A 20115-nucleotide genomic window follows, 5' to 3' on the forward strand; every position below is an offset into this window, starting at 1 on the left:
CTGAGGGAACAAAGTAGAGGAGGAAAGAAGAGCAGAGGTTAAGTTTCATAGTAGCTGTTCTAAACAGGATGTCCAGGAGGAGGCCTTGCTGACTGCTAATGCTTGTTCTCTACCATAGGGATGTTAGTAATAACTAAATGCTAGATTGGCAAATGGAAGCCACACAGAAATTAGAGGTACTTCTCGTAAATAGCAAAAAAAAAAAAAAGGTTGCATAGACTAGTAACTGCTATTCCCTGGCCTAAATCAGAATAGCTCCAATACCTGGAAACTGAGGGTAGGTGGTCAAGAGAGGTACTTTGAAAACAATTTTATGTCAAGAAGCAGTCAGATCTGACTTATAGGTGACTACAGTATAAGGAACCCATAGTAATACCAAGTTGAGTGTCCCAGAGTCACTAGTCACCATAAGCAGGCGATTTTGAGGAACTAGCTTTGGTTCTCAGGATGGGTCTTTGTCTTAGACAGTGATTGGAGTAGGCTTGGACAGCTCCTGAAACAACTGCTCCATCATTATCTGAGGCTCCTCAGCTAAAATTAAAGGAGCTTTTGTCGCCCCCCAGTAACTAAAGATTTATTAAAAAATGTCTTTGTTTGTAATAACATTCCAATATTTACTCCAGTTGAATTTGTAAGACTCATTTATCTAATGAATTTTTTAAAGACTATATTGAATGTGTTTGTATATTCCTAGTATTTTCTTTGTTGTATTACAGATTCCTTCATTCTTTAGACCATTTATCTGCTTACTTGCATTATTAGAAATTGATAGAAAAAGGAGATGAAATTTAAGCAACCAGCTTTATCTGGTCACTGAGTTATTTATTTAGGCTTGATCTTTGTGTCAAGCAGATGCATGTCTCATGCTTTTTCTTTTTTTTCCCCTTTCTAGGAGGGCTGCTGGCCTGCTGCTGTGCTGCTGAACAGTATGCAGTCGTTTCGGGAGCAAAGCAGTTACCACGGAAACCAGCAGAGCTACCCACAGGAGGTGCACAGCTCATCCCGTATAGAAGAGTTCAGCCCTCGCCAGGCCCAGATGTTCCAGAATTTTGGGGGAGCAGGTGGTGGTAGTAGTGGCACTGGCAACAGCAGTAGCGGACGACGAGGAACAGCTGCTGCAGCAGCAGCAATGGCTAGTGAGACCTCTGGCCATCAAGGCTATCAGGGGTTCAGGAAAGAAGCTGGAGATTTTTACTACATGGCAGGCAACAAAGACACAGTGGCAGCAGGAACCCCACAGCCTCCTCAGCGAAGGCCTTCTGGGCCTGTACAGAGCTATGGACCTCCCCAGGGGAGCAGCTTTGGCAATCAGTATGCGAGTGAGGGTCACGTGAGCCAATTTCAAGCACAGCACTCTGCCCTTGGTGGTGTGTCTCATTATCAGCAGGATTACACAGGGCCTTTCTCTCCTGGGAGTGCTCAGTATCAACAGCAGGCCTCTAGCCAACAACAACAGCAGCAGCAGCAACAGCAGCAGCAGCAGCAGCAACAGCAGCAGCAAGTACAGCAGTTGAGACAACAGCTTTACCAATCCCATCAGCCTCTGCCACAAGCCACTGGACAGCCAGCCTCTGGCTCATCGCATCTACAACCAATGCAGCGGCCCTCAACTCTGCCATCTTCTGCTGGTTATCAGTTAAGAGTAGGTCAGTTTGGACAGCACTACCAGTCTTCTGCTTCCTCCTCTTCCTCCTCCTCCTTTCCTTCTCCACAGCGTTTCAGTCAGTCTGGACAAAGCTATGATGGCAGTTACAGTGTGAATGCTGGATCTCAGTATGAAGGGCATAATGTGGGTTCTAATGCACAGGCTTATGGAACACAATCAAATTATAGCTATCAACCTCAGTCTATGAAAAATTTTGAACAGGCAAAGATTCCACCAGGAAACCAGCAGGGGCAGCAGCAGCAACAGCAGCAACCACAACCTCAGCAACAGCAGCAGCAGCAACAGCAGCAACAGCAGCAGCAGCAACATCCTCCCCAGCATGTGATGCAGTACACAAATGCTGCCACCAAGATGCCTCTGCAAAGCCAGGTGGGGCAGTACAACCAGCCTGAGGTTCCTGTAAGGTCTCCCATGCAGTTCCACCAGAATTTCAGCCCTATTTCTAACCCTTCTCCAGCTGCTTCTGTGGTTCAGTCTCCAAGCTGTAGCTCTACACCTTCTCCTCTCATGCAGAGTGGTGAGAATCTCCAGTGTGGGCAAGGCAATGTGCCCATGAGTTCCAGAAACCGAATTTTACAGCTAATGCCCCAGCTCAGTCCAACTCCATCAATGATGCCCAGTCCTAACTCTCATGCTGCAGGATTCAAAGGATTTGGATTAGAAGGGGTGCCGGAAAAGCGGCTCACTGATCCTGGGTTGAGTAGTTTGAGTGCTTTGAGTACTCAAGTGGCCAATCTTCCTAATACTGTCCAGCACATGTTACTTTCTGATGCTTTGACACCTCAGAAGAAGACGTCTAAGAGGCCCTCATCATCATCTAAGAAAGCAGATAGCTGTACAAACTCAGAAGGCTCCTCACAGCCTGAAGAACAACTAAAGTCCCCTATGGCTGAGTCATTGGATGGAGGTTGCTCTAGTAGTTCAGAAGATCAAGGTGAGAGGGTGAGGCAACTGAGTGGCCAGAGCACTAGCTCTGACACCACCTATAAGTGTGGTGCTTCAGAGAAAGCTGGCTCCTCACCAACACAAGGTGCTCAGAATGAGGCCCCTAGGCTCAGTACCAGTCCTGCAACTAGGGACGAAGCTGCCTCTCCAGGTGCTAAGGACACATCACTGTCATCTGAGGGGAACACAAAAGTCAATGAGAAGACAGTTGGGGTGATTGTCTCCCGAGAAGCCATGACAGGTCGGGTAGAAAAATCTGGTGGACAAGACAAAGGCTCCCAGGAGGATGATCCTGCTGCCAGTCAGAGACCACCTAGCAATAGTGGCATAAAGGAAATCAGCCACACATCACTTCCACAGCCAGATCCTCCAGGAGGAGGGAGCAAAGGAAACAAGAATGGTGATAATAATAGCTCTAACCACAATGGAGAGGGGAATGGCCCGAGTAGCCACTCTGTAGTAGGCCCAAGTTTCACAGGCAGGACTGAGCCTAGCAAGTCTCCTGGAAGTTTGCGCTATAGTTACAAAGAGAGTTTTGGGTCAGCTGTACCACGAAATGTCAGTGGTTTTCCTCAGTATCCTTCAGGACAAGAAAAGGGGGATTTTGGCAGCCATGGAGAGCGAAAGGGTAGAAATGAGAAGTTCCCAAGTCTTCTACAGGAAGTGCTTCAGGGCTACCACCACCATCCTGACAGAAGGTATCCTAGAAGCGCACAGGAACATCAAGGGATGGCTAGTGGCCTTGAAGGAACTGCAAGGCCTAACATCTTAGTCAGTCAAACCAATGAATTAGCCAGCAGGGGCCTTCTGAACAAGAGTATTGGATCCCTGTTGGAAAATCCCCACTGGGGACCATGGGAAAGGAAGTCAAGCAGCACAGCTCCTGAAATGAAGCAGATCAATTTGTCTGACTATCCCATTCCCAGGAAGTTTGAGATAGAACCTCCATCATCAGCCCATGAGCCTGGAGGCTCCCTTTCTGAAAGGAGATCAGTAATCTGTGATATATCCCCACTAAGACAGATTGTCAGGGACCCAGGGGCTCACTCATTGGGACACATGGGTACCGATGCCAGAATTGGGAGGAATGAACGTCTCAACCCAAGTTTAAGTCAGTCAGTCATTCTTCCTGGTGGGTTGGTGTCCATGGAAACAAAATTGAAATCCCAGAGTGGACAGATAAAAGAGGAAGACTTTGAACAATCCAAATCTCAAGCTAGTTTCAACAAGAAATCTGGAGACCACTGCCATCCTACCAGCATCAAACATGAGACTTACCGTGGCAATGCAAGTCCTGGAGCAGCAGCCCATGATTCCATTTCAGACTATGGCCCACAAGATAGCAGGTCCACACCAATGCGGCGGGTCCCTGGTAGAGTTGGTAGCCGGGAGACTATGAGGGGTCGGTCCTCTTCTCAGTACCATGACTTTGCAGAAAAATTGAAGATGTCTCCAGGCAGGAGCAGAGGCCCAGGGGGAGACCCTCATCACATGAACCCACATATGACCTTTTCAGAGAGGGCCAATAGGAGTTCTTTACATGCTCCTTTTTCTCCCAACTCAGAAAGCCTGGCCTCTGCTTACCACACAAACACCAGGGCTCATGCTTATGGGGACCCTAATACTGGTTTGAATTCCCAGCTCCATTATAAGAGACAGATGTATCAACAGCAACAAGAGGAGTATAAAGATTGGGCCAGCAGTTCTGCTCAGGGAGTGATTGCTGCTGCACAACATAGGCAGGAAGGTCCACGGAAGAGCCCAAGGCAGCAGCAGTTTCTTGACAGAGTACGGAGCCCCCTGAAAAATGACAAAGATGGTATGATGTATGGCCCACCAGTAGGTACGTACCATGACCCAAGCACTCAGGAAGCTGGGCGCTGTCTCATGTCTAGTGATGGTCTGCCTGCCAAAAGCATGGAATTGAAGCACAGCTCTCAGAAGTTACAAGAGTCTTGTTGGGATCTTTCTCGGCAGACTTCTCCAGCCAAAAGCAGTGGTCCTCCAGGAATGTCTAATCAAAAACGGTATGGGCCACCCCATGAGCCAGATGGTCATGGACTAGCCGAGTCTGCACAGTCATCCAAACCTAGTAACGTAATGTTACGGCTTCCTGGTCAAGAGGATCATTCTTCTCAAAATCCTTTAATCATGCGGAGGCGGGTTCGTTCTTTTATCTCCCCTATTCCCAGTAAGAGACAGTCACAAGATGTAAAAAACAGTAACACTGATGATAAAGGACGCCTCCTCCACCCATCAAAAGAAGGTGCCGATAAAGCATACAATTCCTACAGCCATCTTTCTCACAGTCAGGATATCAAGTCTATTCCTAAGAGAGATTCCTCCAAGGACCTTCCAAACCCAGACAATAGAAACTGTCCTGCTGTTTCCCTGACAAGTCCTGCTAAGACCAAAATACTGCCCCCACGGAAGGGACGGGGATTAAAATTGGAAGCTATAGTTCAGAAGATCACATCTCCAAATATTAGGAGGAGTGCATCTGCAAACAGTGCTGAGGCTGGGGGAGACACAGTCACACTGGATGATATACTATCTCTAAAGAGTGGTCCTCCTGAAGGTGGGACTGTGGCTACTCAAGAGGCTGAGATGGAAAAGCGAAAGTGTGAGGTGGTATCTGACTTAGTCAGTGCAACTAACCAGGAATCGAACGTTGAGAAGCCTCTTCCAGGACCTTCTGAAGAGTGGCATGGCAGTGGGGATGACAAAGTCAAGACAGAGGCACATGTAGAAACAGCTTCTACTGGAAAGGAACCCTCTGGTACTATGACATCCACAGCTTCACAGAAGCCTGGTAGTAACCAAGGGAGACCAGATGGTTCCCTGGGTGGGGCAGCACCACTAATCTTTCCTGACTCAAAGAATGTAGCTCCAGTGGGCATATTGGCCCCAGAGGCAAACCCCAAGGCTGAAGAGAAAGAGAATGATACAGTCATGATTACACCCAAACAAGAAAGTTTCCCCCCAAAAGGGTATTTCCCATCAGGAAAGAAAAAGGGGAGGCCAATCGGTAGTGTGAATAAGCAAAAGAAACAGCAGCAGCAACCACCTCCACCTCCTCAGCCCCCTCAGATGCCAGAAGGTTCTGCAGATGGAGAGCCAAAGCCAAAAAAGCAGAGGCAAAGGAGGGAGAGAAGGAAGCCTGGGGCCCAGCCAAGGAAGCGGAAAACCAAACAAGCAGTTCCCATTGTAGAACCTCAAGAACCAGAGATCAAGCTAAAGTACGCTACCCAGCCACTAGATAAAACTGATGCCAAGAACAAGTCTTTTTTCCCTTACATCCATGTAGTAAATAAGTGTGAACTTGGAGCTGTTTGTACAATCATCAATGCTGAAGAAGAAGAACAGACCAAATTGGTGAGGAGCCGGAAGGGTCAGAGATCTCTGACCCCTCCCCCCAGCAGCACAGAAAGCAAGGTGCTCCCAGCTTCATCCTTTATGCTGCAGGGGCCTGTGGTAACAGAATCTTCTGTTATGGGGCACCTGGTTTGCTGTCTCTGTGGCAAGTGGGCCAGTTACCGTAACATGGGTGACCTCTTTGGACCCTTTTATCCCCAAGATTATGCAGCCACTCTTCCGAAGAATCCACCTCCTAAGAGGTCCTCAGAAATGCAGAGCAAAGTCAAGGTTCGGCACAAAAGCGCTTCTAATGGTTCTAAAACTGACACTGAGGAGGAGGAGGAGCAGCAGCAGCAGAAGGAGCAGAGGAGCCTGGCTGCTCATCCTAGGTTCAAGCGGCGCCACCGCTCAGAAGACTGTGGTGGAGGTCCTCGGTCCCTGTCCAGGGGGCTCCCTTGTAAAAAAGCAGCCGCGGAGGGCAGCAGTGAAAAGACTGTTTCAGACACAAAGCCCTCTGTACCTACCACTTCAGAAGGTGGGCCTGAGCTGGAGTTACAAATCCCTGAACTACCTCTTGACAGCAACGAATTTTGGGTCCATGAGGGTTGTATTCTCTGGGCCAATGGAATCTACCTGGTCTGTGGCAGGCTCTATGGCCTGCAGGAAGCGCTGGAAATCGCCAGAGAGATGGTGAGTAAAAGAAACCCCTTACCAGCTTGGGTTCTGGTCACTTTACTTTGGCCCTGTTTCTTGGTCTTTGTTTCTTACACATCACAAGTTCTTTCTTGACCCAAATGATAAACAGAAAAGGAAGTGATTTTAGAAGGTATAGCTTATATTTTCATCAGTAAAGTCATGTTTTTGTCTATGAAAATTTAGGAAACAAGGGTCCCTTTCTCAACCTTGATTCTTGCATGATAGGGGGCCGTTCACTTTCAGCAGTGCAGGTTTCATAAGTATGTCAGCTAGTTTTCTGAGTAATATTTACTGCCATTTAATTTAAGTTTTATAAATTATTTTCCAATGTGTGGAAGTTATACTGGTTACATTTCCTTTTTTTCTAAAACGTTTCATTGCTTTAGGTTTTGTTTAGTTTGATTTGGTGCAGGGTCTTACTCTGTGGACCAGGCTGACCTTAAACTCAATGCTCCTGTTTCCGCCTTTTACATTCTGGGATTTCAGACATGAGCCACCACACTTGGTGCTTGCTCTTTTTGAGACAGGGTTTTTCAGTGTAACCTTGGAACTACACTATAGACCTGCTGGCTTCAAATTCAGACATCTGCCTGCCTCTGCTGCCCAAGGGCCTGGGTTAAAGTCAAGCTCCAGCACTGCCTAGGACCTTTTATTTTCTTAAGCTATGTTCTTCTAGCCCTTACTTTGCAGTTGGAATATTCTCTAGATGTGCTCTTTAGTATTTATGCTAGGCTGGCTCAGCATTACCACTTTGCTGCTAAAACTCTGCTGTTCTCATCCTTTGCTTTTTCTTAAATTAGACTTTTATTTAGGGGAGCATCATCCATTAGTAGTTTATTTTTGAATCTTTAAGTTTTTTTGTCTTTTGTTTTTTTTAAAGTCAGAAGCCTTTGTTTCCTTCCTTTCTTGTTAGATTATTTCAAATGTCTGGTTATTCATGACTTTTCACTCAGGAGAAAAAGCTGCTAAAGAGTGATTATTTAGGAGTCTCTGCTACAGTATGGACAAAGCATTCACTGTGTAGACCTTGGTATCTTTCCACTTGTTATCATATACTCCATGTTCCTTTCAAGAGGACAGTTCTAATTAAGATGGGTTATACTTCCTCTCTCAGACTTTGATCTAGCACTCCCATTTTCCAGCCCCATCTCACACCATTTTCTAAGGACCTGGGCCTTTCTAAGGTCTGTGCCACAGGTTTGTTTGTCTTTTTAGTTGTTTCTCTATTACACTTTGTTCTCTGCTTCCTTTGAGCCTAGTGGATCATTTATGTCTTAATCTAGTCTTTAGCTTTCAGAATTTGTATGCTGTAACAAAATACCATGACCAAAAGCAGCATGGGAAGGAAAGGGTTTATTTGATCTTTCTGTTTTTAGTCCATCCTCTGGGGAAGTCAGTACAGGAACTGAAGGCAGGAACCTGGAGGTAGGGACTGATGTAGGAGCCTCAGAGGAACACTGCTTACTGGCTTGCTCAGTCTATTTGCTGATATAATTCAGAACCACAGGACCTATGGTGGGTCTGGTTCTCCCACAACAATAACTAGTTAAGAAAATATATCCAAGGCTTGCCTACAGGCCAATCTGGTGGGGATATTTTATTAATTAAGGTTCTGTCTTTCCAAATGATTTCAGTATCTGTCAGCTTGATACAAAAACTAGCAGTATACATGGTGAGTTTATCTACTTCCCTTTGTGGGAAGGGATCATTTGTGTAAATGTATTTCAGCCTACTATATCTAATCAGATTATTGGTCACCAGTAATCAGGCTAAATCCCTACCCTGTGTCTAAATCTGTAGTCAATGCTAGAGAAAGTAAAAGGCACTTTATAAATGATGCAGCTACTTTAAATCACAATTAACTCCTTCTTCTAAAGAGTGAATGGTGAACAGGATTTAAGTGAAAACACTAAAATTGTCACTTAGAGTGTTAGCCTACTACTTGACAGATTTGATCCTAATAAAATCTGGAATATTATAGTTGGAACAGATACACCAAATATGATAATGTCTTTCCTAGTCCTCCCTTTACAACTTTTTGTTGTTGTTGTTTGGTTTTTTGAGACAGGGTTTCTCTATGTAGTCCTGGCTATCCTGGAACTCACTCTGTAGACCAGGCTGGCCTCGAACTCAGAAATCCACCTGCCTCTGCCTCCCAAGTGCTTGGATTAAAGGCGTGCACCACCACTGCCCGGCCCTTTACAACTTTTATTGACTAACTTCATCAACAAAAAACTAGCATTTCAGGGCCCAGGCAGGCAATGGTGTTTGGTTCCAAAGCTGATAAGCTCCTGGGACCTACATGGTGGAAATACTGAAAGTACTTTTTGATGTTTAGAACTGGAGTTGTAATCACAACTGTTTCAGAAGTGCTTTAATTTTATTCTTTGAAGCATAGAAATGAGAAATGCTTATTTAAGAAGATTGATGTAAATAAAGTCATTTGACTTTGTGCTTCTTAGTGGTAGATTTGAGCCAGAGTTCTGTTTTTAGGTTTGATATAAACCACTGTTCCATCAGAGCTATACATCTCAATCTGTGGCAGTACCAGTCATTGACCTCTGTTAAGTCTCAAACTGTAGCTTTCAGCTTCTTTCCTATCTCGTCTACTGATGTTTAGTTTACATCTCTAAGTTTTCAATATACTTGAACATTTTTATTATTCTTGTCAGCTATCCAATAAAATGGAAAGGAAAAACTTGTCATTTTATTATACTTAAAAGTCAACTTAGTTGGCTTTCATGCTAACGCCTTTCTTTCCTGCTTTCCGCTTCCTCCTCTTCCTCCCTTCTTCCTTCTCTTTTTCTGGGAGTTGTGTGTGAGGGGGACAGGATCTGTGTAGCACAACTTGCCTTTGAATTCCTGATCCTTCTGCCTCAGCTTCCCAACTGCAAGGATTTTAAGCTTTCATTGGTTAAGACAATTGATTGTGTTTCTTTTTTTGGCAGAGGTAGTTAGAACCCTGTGAATTTGTGGCCAGCCTAGTCTGCATAGTGAGTTCCAGGTATGACAAGGCTACATAGTAAGATCTTGTCTCTTACAAAACAAACAAACAAAAACAAACAAACAAAAGTGCTTAAACAACTAGATTGGTGTGGGACTTCACTTTTCTCCCTCTCTCATTGTGGCTCCTCTGAGTCTATCTCATTTCTGTATTGTTCCCTTTACTTCAATTCAACTTTACAAACCTCATATGCATTGGTAAAAACATGATTCTGCAATGACTTGACATGAAAGTGTTGTAGGGATTTTTGCTTCTCAAGATGCATACATTGCAGTTGATTTATATATAGTGTGCTTGAGACGCTTAGGAATGTGAGGATTTGGAGTCAAGGTCGAAGATGAGGATCTGGTTGCATTTCCACTTTGCTCTGTACTGCTGCTCTATGCTCTGTGCCATTGCACCTTTCCTTTCCCAAGTGTACGTTTGCCATTCTCATTAAGAATATCTACCCCCAACTCACACACACACACACACACACACACCCCAGAGAGAGAGAGATAGAGAGAGATAGAGAATATATATGAGAGAGACAGACAGACAGGCAGACAGAGACAGAGAGAATGAGAGAATACATGTAAAGAACTGAGTTTTGGTTAGAGTTTGTTTTTTTTTTTTTTAACTTAGAGGCAGCTTTACCCAGAATGCTACTGCTACCAGACCTCCAACAACCTGAGTTGGAAGCCATGTGGTAGAAAAAGAGCAAACTCACGAGTTGTCTTATGACTACCACATGTGTGCTATGGCACACATGCACCCATGTACATACTGTCTTAGTTTTCAGTTACTGTGGAGAGGCACCATGACCAAGGCAACTTAGATAAGAAACCTATTGGTGCTTGCTTACGGTTGAATAGCATTAGTCCATGATCATCATGGCAGAGAGCATGGCAGCAGGCAGGCATGGCAGAGAGCATGGCAGCAGGCAGGCATGGCACTGGAGCAATAGTTGAGAGCTTACATGTTGAGGCAACAACCACAAGGCAAGGAGGTGAAGAGCTAACTTTCTCAAACCTCAAAGCCCACTCCCCCAGTGACACTCCTCCTCCAACAAGGCCACATCTACTCCTTCTCAAACAGTCCTACCAATTGTCTACCAAACATTCAAATATATGAGTTTGCAGGGGTGGGGCTTGGGGGGGGGGCATTCTCATTCAAACCGTCACATATACACAAATAAATAAGTAAATGTTTAAAGTTTTTCAGCAAGTATACTAAAGATTATATTGAAGAATCTTTGTTTATTTTGTTTTGTTTTTCAAGACAGGGTTTCTGTGTGTGGCCCTGGCTGTCCTAGAACTTGCTCCGTAGACCATGCTGGCCTCAAATTTATAAGATCCATCTGTCTCTGCCTCCTGAGTGCTGGGACTAAAGGCATGCATCCCTAATGCCTAGCTATATAATGAAGATTCTTTTTTTTTTTTTTTTTTCGAGACAGGGTTTCTCTGTATAGCCCTGGCTGTCCTGGTACTCACTTTGTAGACCAGGCTGGCCTCGAACTCAGAAATCCACCTGCCTCTGCCTCCCGAGTGCTGGGATTAAAGGTGTGTGCCACCACACCCGGCTCTATAATGAAGATTCTTAACACAGGTTCAAGTAATGGATAATTTAGCACATTCTGTCTAACCGATCAGAATTTTGTTTAATTTACTTTGAATCATTTTAGAGTTTCCTTCCTTCTTCCTCCCCTCCCCTCCCCTCCCCTCCCCTCCCCTCCCCTCCCCTCCCCTCCCCTCCCCTCCCCTCCCCTCCCCTCCCCTCCCCTCCCCTCCCCTCCCCTCCCCTCCCCTCCCCTCCCCTCCCCTCCCCTCCCCTCCCCTCCCCTCCCCTCCCCTCCCCTCCCCTCCCCTCCCCTCCCCTCCCCTCCCCTCCCCTCCCCTCCCCTCCCCTCCCCTCCCCTCCCCTCCCCTCCCCTCCCCTCCCTCCCTCCCTCCCTCCCTCCCTCCCTCCCTCCCTCCCTCCCTCCCTCCCTCCCTCCCTCCCTTCCTTCCTTCCTTCCTTCCTTCCTTCCTTCCTTCCTTCCTTCCTTCCTTCCTTCCTTCCTAATGAGACAGGGTCTCTTTTAGCTGTCCTAGAACTTGATCCATCTGTAGACCAGGCTGCCTTGAACTCAGAGATCTGCCTGCCTCTGCCCTCTGAGTGCTGGAGGCAGTTGCTACCATCATCCAGCTTTAGCTAGTTTCTATTACTATGATAAAACACCCTAACCATAAGCAATTTGGGGAGGAAAGGGTTTATTTCACCTTACAGATTGAAGTCCTTCATCCTAGGAAGTCAAGCCAGGAACTCAGACAGCATAGGAACCTGGAGGCAGGAGCTGATGCAGAGGTCATAGGAGAAATGCTGCTTATTGGTTAGCTCCACCTGCCATCTTTTAGCATCTGGGATCACTAGTTTAGGGGTAATACTGCCCACAGTGAACTGTGTCCTCCTACGTCAATCATACATTTAAAAAATGTACTATAGGCTTGCCCATAGGCCAATATATGGTGGGAGCATATTCTCAGTGAGGCTCCCTTTTCTAAAGTGGTACTAGCTTGTGCCAACTTGACCTAAAATTAGCCAGCACGATTGTAAATTTACTTCTTTGTTATATTTTTGAAATGGATCTCCATAATGGTTCAGCAGTCCTCTTCAACTTTATAAGTTGCTGGGATTATGAGCATGCACTGCCCTTACTTGACTTTCAATTACAAGTTTTAAAATCTGTTTTAAAAATTGTTGATTTTAAGCCTAGCATGGTGGTGGACACCTGTAATGTAGTCTCAGAAGCTGGGAAATAATGAGTTCAAGGCTAGCTTAGGCTACATGTAATTCCATCTCAAAAAACCAAATGAAATAAAATAAATAGTAAATTTAAAAACAACATGATTAGACTGGTGGCATGAAATAAGATAATGCCTACTAGCATAACAGAATCAAGTCAGAAAGTCAGCTTTCTTGTTGACCGTGAAATAAGCTGTGTTTGCCATGATCTCTGAGTTCACATTTACATGCTTTTTAAAATGAGTGGTTTCCAAAGCCTGACAAGACTGCCACTGCCAGCCAGATCTCACTAGAGCTTGTACCTCTTGTTTTTAACTCCAGTAACTACACATGCAGGTCACAGTGACATTCCAGTTCTGCTTCCTCTCTCCTCTATCTCCTCTCACCCTCATTGCCCCCCAGTTTTACAGCTACTTGCTTACAGTGTAAGCTTATACCTGTCTCCTTGTGTACATAAGTAGATCTCTAAGGGCAGGCCTCAAGGCCTTCTCATCTGTTACCACAACTTGCAGCTTACTGGAGAAAAGTTGTAATTATTTCATTTACCTCTTCCTTTAAAACTGTATGGAGTTTCATTCCCTCTATATAATATCATTAGTGTTAAACATCTAGAGAAAGAGTTAACTGCCTTTCAGGAATGTTTCCTCCCAAATTCTAAGGAATTTTAGGTGAACTTCTCAGTTTTTAACTTTATTGAATATATTATTAATCTTATAGAACATTTCTGACACACTGAAGAACTATATGTTTCCTGCAGCCTGTTTCTTGATTTTTTTTTTTTTTTTAAAGATGTTAGAGGTACGTTCTAGCAGATTTAAAAGAAAAACTTAGAAGAAGTAGAGTAGTAGGACTTTCTGGAAAATGCTATAAGACCATAACACAACTATTGATAAACAAGTCACAGATACACAGATTGCTGCATGTCAAGCCAAATAACTGCTCCTTAAGTGTGAATCTAGATATTGCTTGACCATTAGAGGAGCTACTTACTACAGTGTGTGGTAAAGGAAGGCATGTGTTTCACCCGATAGCAGCAGTCTGAATCCCTACTAGAAAACTAGTGGCAATGCTAGAGTGCTTGAGGAACTTAGAAGTAAGCCATCTATACTAGTTTGCGTTTCTATTGTGGTAAAGAATCCATGACTAAGGCAACTTACTAAAGGGTTTATTGGGCTTATGGTTCCAAAGAGATATGGGTCTGTCATAGTGGGAAAGCATGGCAGCAAGCAGCAAATATATCCACTTGAACCACAAGCATATGGAGCAGACTAGAAATGGCAGTGACATACTTTTTCCTAAACCTCCTAACCTTCCTAACAGGGCCACCAACTAGAGACCAAGTTGGTATATCTGAGTGCCTGAGATTGTAGGAGACATTTATCATTGCAATCATTATATCATCCTAAACCCTGGGTCCCCGGAACTAGCTTGTGTCTAGAAAAGCACTTCACAGGAAGGTCTATGGGATTCATTGAGGAAGTATTATCTTGTCCTGGAGTCCTGTGTGAGAACTTTACATTTTCTGGGTGACATATCTTCTATTGAGAGAAAATGGAGGTTTCTTTTTCTCATTGTAATCTAAGACTGTGAGGACCTATTTCTACTACTAACTTCTTCCTGTTTGCCTATTTGTTGGAAAAAAGCAACATCAAGAGCTACAGAGATGATGGCTCAGTGGTTAAAAGCACTAGCTGCTCTTCCTGAGGTCCTGAGTTCAATTCCCAGCAATCACATGGTGGCTCACAACCATGTGTAATGGGATCGATGCCTTCTTCTGGTGAGTCTGAAGACAGCTTCGGTCTATTCATATAGCTAAAATAAATAAATAACTTTTATATTAAAAAAAGCCAGGTCAAGGAATGTCAAGGTTAGTTCTTTAGGTGCCCAAGACCTTCATTTTTCTGGCTTTTGCCATTCTGCTCCACTGTATACAGGGAGTCTAGGATGAGCAACCAGAAGTCAGGCTGCTTGCTATGAATCCTAGCTCTTACATCTTTTCACTCAATCTCTCTCTATTTCACTCTTCTTACTTGCAGCACATGGAAACTTAGAGTGCTAGCTTCTAAGGCAGGTTGTAGTAAGCATCAAGTACTCTTTGAAGACTGGAGACCCACCTCTGTGGGAGCACGTGTAAGACCCCCCAAGTTCCATCCCCAACAACAGGAAAAATGTTACTCTTTGGAAATACTTGGCACATTCCAACACTTCAAAGAAAATGTGGTTTTAAAGAAAATTTGTCATGAGGACTAGTGTCTGCCTTCATAATGTGGCTTCAGTAAGGATATGTTCCTAATTAGAGTGCTCACTTAGTGGTCTGCTCTTTGTGTTCCCAGGAGCTCATTCCAAGAATCTCCAAACCTCAGTCTCTTTGATAAAATAGTTTGCATATTGGATAAGCTATTTTCTCCTTGTTTTTGTTCATGTAAGTAGACTTAGGTTTGGGAGGGACCAGAGCATGATTTTCAGGTGGAGTCTCAATCTGTAACTTAGGAAATAGCATTGATCAACATGCATTTTCTTCAAACAAAAGGAAGGGGATGAAATCTGCCTTGTACGCTAAGTAAAAACATAAAGGGCTGGAACTATATGCATCAGGATAGTGCTTACCTGGCTTGTACCAGACCCAGAATTCTCTTCCCCAAGCAAACAAAAAATCATTAATATTCTTGTGAGTTGGCAAATTTTGAGAGTGACTACCAAAGAATGAATAGAGCCTGCCTGGTACTGAAGTTGGTTTTACTTGTTTTTGTTCTTTGCAGTCCTGGGAATTAAGCCCATGGACTCATAACATATGCAAGTGCTCTACCACACATATACACACACATATACATATACATACATCTATATATATCCCTAGTCCATAATGGATTTTTGTTTGTTTTGTTTTGTTTTTTTGAGACAAGGTCTTTCTACATAGTTCTAGCTGTCTAGAACTCACTATAGATGGTAGACCAGGTGAGCCTTGAACTCACACTGAATCTACCTACCTCTGCCTCTCCAGTGCTATTAAAAGTGTGCCCTTCACCCCACCCCGACCCTGTTTTTATTTTTTTATTTTATTTTATTTTTTAAATATTTATTCATTATATGTAAGTACACTGTAGCTGTTTTCAGACACACCAGGAGGGGGCGTCAGATCTCATTATGAATGGTTGTGAGCCACCATGTGGTTGCTGGGAATTGAACTCAGGACCTCTGGAAGAGCAGTCAGTGCTCTTAACCGCTGAGCCATCTCTCCAGCCCCTGTTTTTATTTTTTAAGTAAACCTTTTCAGTATATTAGCATTAAAATGGAGACTCAAACTAATTAAAATTGTGTGGTATAAAAGTGTGTAGAGTAATTTAGGCAAACATTTCCTAGTCCCTCCCCTTCCTCAGTTAATGAAATATGTGAACTCTTAGAGGACGCCTTGGTACTTTAAGGTAATCCTGATAGCTTTCAGTTTATGGACAATTCCAAACCACTAGAGAGATTTCTAAACACAGGAACCATATGGCCTGGTTTGTGTCTCATGAAGCAGCTCAGGGAAGGTGAAGAAAGAAGTGAGCAGTAAGTAGAGCTGTTGGAATGAATGAACAGTAGCCGATGTCATCTAAATATGAAGGAGAAAGAAGACATCAGAGGATGGACTGGAGAAATGTTTTAGGATTTATAGTGGGTAGGTTTTATACTAAGTAGGTAGGGCAGCTAAAAGTAAGTGAAGGGGTTCAGGGTATAGCTGCTAAGGCTCTCATTTAGCCAGCAAGTGGTTAGAATGGTGTTAAGGTGCGTGGAAAGACACCACTGATAGAAAAGAGAAAAATTTACAGTTTTTATGGTGTGGACAGAAGAAAAAACTTGATATGGAAGTAGTTCAGCCCCAAATACCTGTTACAATCAGCAGTAGGCTTTAATATAGAATTTTTAATAAGGACTGATTTTTACTTAACTTTCCAAATAAATGTGAAAATAGTAGACTTTAAAAATTAGAAGTCTTTCAAGAGAAGGGAGGTATGGTGTCACTCCTGAAAAGTTCAGTGAACAATTTTCAGATGTTGTTTGTTTTTTGTTTTTTTGTTTTGTTTTTAAATCACATGGGTCCCAGGGTCATCAGGCTTGGCTGTAAGTGCCTTTATCCGACTGAGCCATCTCACCAGCACCAAAATAGTAAACTTTAAGTCCAAGTCAAAAGTAAACTAGGAAATCATAATATCTGTAAAGCAAAAGAACTTGTTATTCTAATAAATTTACAATTGGAAGAGGGGAATAAGAAGGGCAATTAACTTTTTTTAGCTGAGCATGGAGTCTCAGTCTCTGCCCTTGAGAAGGAGGACCAGGAGTTCAAGGCCATCCCTGGCTACATAGCAAGCTTGAAGCTACTGTGAACAAAAAAAATTGAACAAAACTATGGCTCTTGCGGTTTCTTTTTGTAACTTTCTCAAGATAGTTCACAGTATATATAGTATTAGGAAACTACAATTGCATTTAATTGTGGTTAGATCTGAGGCAAATCAGTGATTTTACCGTCCAGTACACCCCTCTCTACATATGGTTGCATAGTAGCAACCATTTCCCAGAGTTCCTAGAAAGTAGCTTTTGAACCTTGAATTGAAACTAGACAAAGTGCACTACTTTACTGTTTATTCAAATGGGCTTTGAAGTGGAAGTTGATGCTATGGATGCATACTTTCTCTGAGGGCCTGACATAATTCCAATGACAGGAAGTGGAGATATTTGGAAATGCAAAAGAGAAGACCAGACTGTCTCTGATTCAGTAATGGCCTAGGGTCACATTACTTCTGATTCTTGAAGTGAGCCAGGTTTGGTAGAGTTATTTGTGCTGTGTATACTTAGGATCTGATGCTTAATTAGAGAGGGTTGGCACATACTGTCAAAAATGAATAAGGAGAATTGAAGAACTGCCTCATAGTTTGTGCAGATGCACAAATTTCCAACCCAACTTGAATCTCAAAAGATAAAGATTCCTTAGATAGAAGTGGGACCCACCACTCTACTGGCACTAAATCCCTCTTACATGTTTTGTTAAAAGGGCAAAGGGAAGTAGATGCTAGTAGAAGGAAATGCTTTTTGTTAAATGCTATTTTTTCAACAGGTCTCAGACATGACTGAATCTGTGGAGGCATCTGGGCATTTTTAGACTGAAAATTTTGAGATTTTGGTTCCCATGTAAGGCCCCTGTTCTGAGTAAAAGTTACTCAACTTGTACAAAACTGTTTTAGAACCCTTTAGCAGGTAATAATTAACAAAGTAACAATTGCTAGATGATTCCCTTTGTTGAATTTAGTAGAGTTTCCGGGTGAAGAAATAAAAATACACCCAACACTCTGAAAAGGCAGCCCCTCAAAATTGGAAATCTATTTGTTACTGGGAAACTTGGCACCTCCCATCTTAGAAAGCAGGACATGGTGGCACATGAATATAATCCTAGCCCTTGGCAGACAAAGGCAAGAGAACCATGATTTTGAAGGTAGCTTGGGCTTCATAATGAGACCTTGTCTTAAAAGTATTAATATACCAACCAAAACCCAGCAAATGCATTGACCTCGGCTCATCTGATTCCTTGCCCCCACTTCCTGGTAGCAAGTGCTATTTGGAATCTACATTTTATTAATACTTGTTACACATACATTTATTTAGTTGGACTGCCAACATTAATCTTAACTCCTTGTCCTTGCTCTTGGTTTTGAAGTATGCCAGGGACCTTGCCATAAGTCTGTTCCTGTACAAACTTTTTTTAAAAAAAATTAATTAATTATTATAATTAAGTACACTGTATCTGTCTTCAGATGTACCAGAAGAGGGCGTCAGATTCCATTATGGGTGGTTGTGAACCACCATGTGGTTGCTGGGATTTGAACTCAGGGACTTTTGGAAGAACAGTCAGTGTTCTTACCTGCTGAGCCATCTTACTTGGCCCCCCCCCCACCCCCACCCCTTGTACAAACTTTTTTGGTTTTTTGTTAAAAAAAAGGGTGTGTGTCTTTTGGGGGACATTTGAGTCCTAAGTTGGTGATGATGGTAGTTGCAGACCGCCGTATTAAGAGCACGTTTCCTGTGAAAAAGCATGAACTCCTTTCTTTCTTCTTTTTTCTTTTTTTTTTGGTTTTTTGAGACGGGGTTTCTCTGTGTAGCCCTGGCTGTCCTGGAACTCACTCTGTGGACCAGGCTGACCTCGAACTCAGAAATCCGCCTGCCTCTGCCTCCCGAGTGCTGGGATTAAAGGCGTGCGCCACCACGCCTGGCAAGCATGAACTGTTTAACAAACAGAACTCAAGTTCTAGATCTGCCAATTCAGCTGCTTATGCCTTGCAACCAGAACATGTAGGTACTAGTGTACCATGGCTAGTTCCCTACCCCACCATTCAGAAGTCTGGCAACCTAGATTCCTCTCTCATCCAGACATAATGTTCTATGGATCAGTGTTTCCTACATAACTCAGATCTTTATATCTCATGCCTCTAGTTACCCCCTTGGTTCAAACCTTCATCTTTCTATCAGAATGACATCTATATTGTATTTTGATTGCATCAGTCTATTCTCCATGCCCAACAGTATCTTTCCTCTTGGGTTTTTTTGTTGGTTGGTTGGTTGGTTGGTTTATTTTTAAGGTACATGTGTGTATGTGTAGGTATCTGTAGATATTAGTGTAACAGAGTTGGCTGAAATATAAAGAGTGCAGTGAGGTTGGAAAGATAGGCAAGAACCAGTGCTTTTGGCCTTGAGGACCAGGATGCCTGTGTGTAGCACTATTTGTTAAGGCAGAGAGTACCTGAGGAGGAACAGTTGGTAAGGAAACAAGGATTTATATCTTGTCTCTGTTAATTAGGTCTAATTATACTTCTTATTTATAAGTTAAGTGCAAAAATTCCAGTTCAAGGGTTTCTAATGGATGGTTTCCTAATTTTTTCAACTCAGTGGCATTGTAGCTTAGCTTAAGTCAGCACCTGTGTAAAGGGTATGATGCCATGGTCCCTGGATGCTGTGAGTTTGTGTAAGCACCAAGAAGCTTACCTGAACTAGGAAGGGTGTGTGGGAAAGGCATCAGGCCTAGAGTCAAGTCCTGCTGCACCCAGGCCCACTGCTGTTGGGGTGACTTAAGTAGCTAGAAGATTAATTGGCAGGAGAAATTGGCACACATCAAGATGCATAGCCTCCTGCTTTCTGAGGCTCTTCCACTGTGCCCTCAGAAGCTTGTGATCCACCAAGAACATGTTCTTCACTTTTAACCTGCCCAGCCTCTTCTGGCTTTCTCGTTAACACTGCCTTCCTCTCCCACTTGCTTCTTGGGCAAAAGCAGTCTTCAGCAATTAGCCTGTAGGCCACACCCTCTTCAGGAGGCAGTGTGCTCCTTCACTATGACACCTTAGACTTATCACCTAAGAGCCCATAAATGAAGAACATGAGGCATTAGCAGGCGTGGTTTGTTCTTTTCTTTTTTTCTCTCTCCTTTCCTCCCTCCTTCCTGAACTGTGATTGTTGATAAGCATCTTTGTAAAGTTGCCTTAAAGTCCTGGCAGGACTTGGCTTCAGCCATGCTGCTGAAACCTTTCTCATCAAATTCTTGTTGGTAATTGTGGCATTCTTTCCTTCCAGACCTATAGTGTCCCACCTCTTATAAAAAAGGGGAGGGAACTATTAAGGTGATTATGGACAAGGCATTACAGTTCAATTCTAAAGAACAGGT

The 20115-nt window shown here is 43.5% G+C and overlaps 1 protein-coding gene across 7 annotated transcripts in view; it reads left to right on the plus strand.

Moving 5' to 3' along the window:
* Tcf20 (transcription factor 20) overlaps positions 1 to 20115 on the plus strand; it is a 179032-nt gene that overhangs the window by 128396 nt on the left and 30521 nt on the right. For all 7 annotated transcript variants that reach the window (XR_003835008.2, XM_029470172.2, XM_029470173.2 and 4 more), the window contains exon 2: positions 893 to 6658. Coding sequence is in view for 6 of the 7 variants with exons in the window: in XM_029470172.2 (XP_029326032.1) it covers positions 929 to 6658 (5730 nt within the window). In the remaining variant the exon portion in view is untranslated. The remainder of the gene's footprint in view (positions 1 to 892; positions 6659 to 20115) is intronic.

This window comes from Mus caroli, unplaced genomic scaffold (assembly GCF_978045245.1).
Source record: "Mus caroli unplaced genomic scaffold, Mus_caroli_1 scaffold_16, whole genome shotgun sequence".
NCBI lineage: Eukaryota > Metazoa > Chordata > Mammalia > Rodentia > Muridae > Mus > Mus caroli.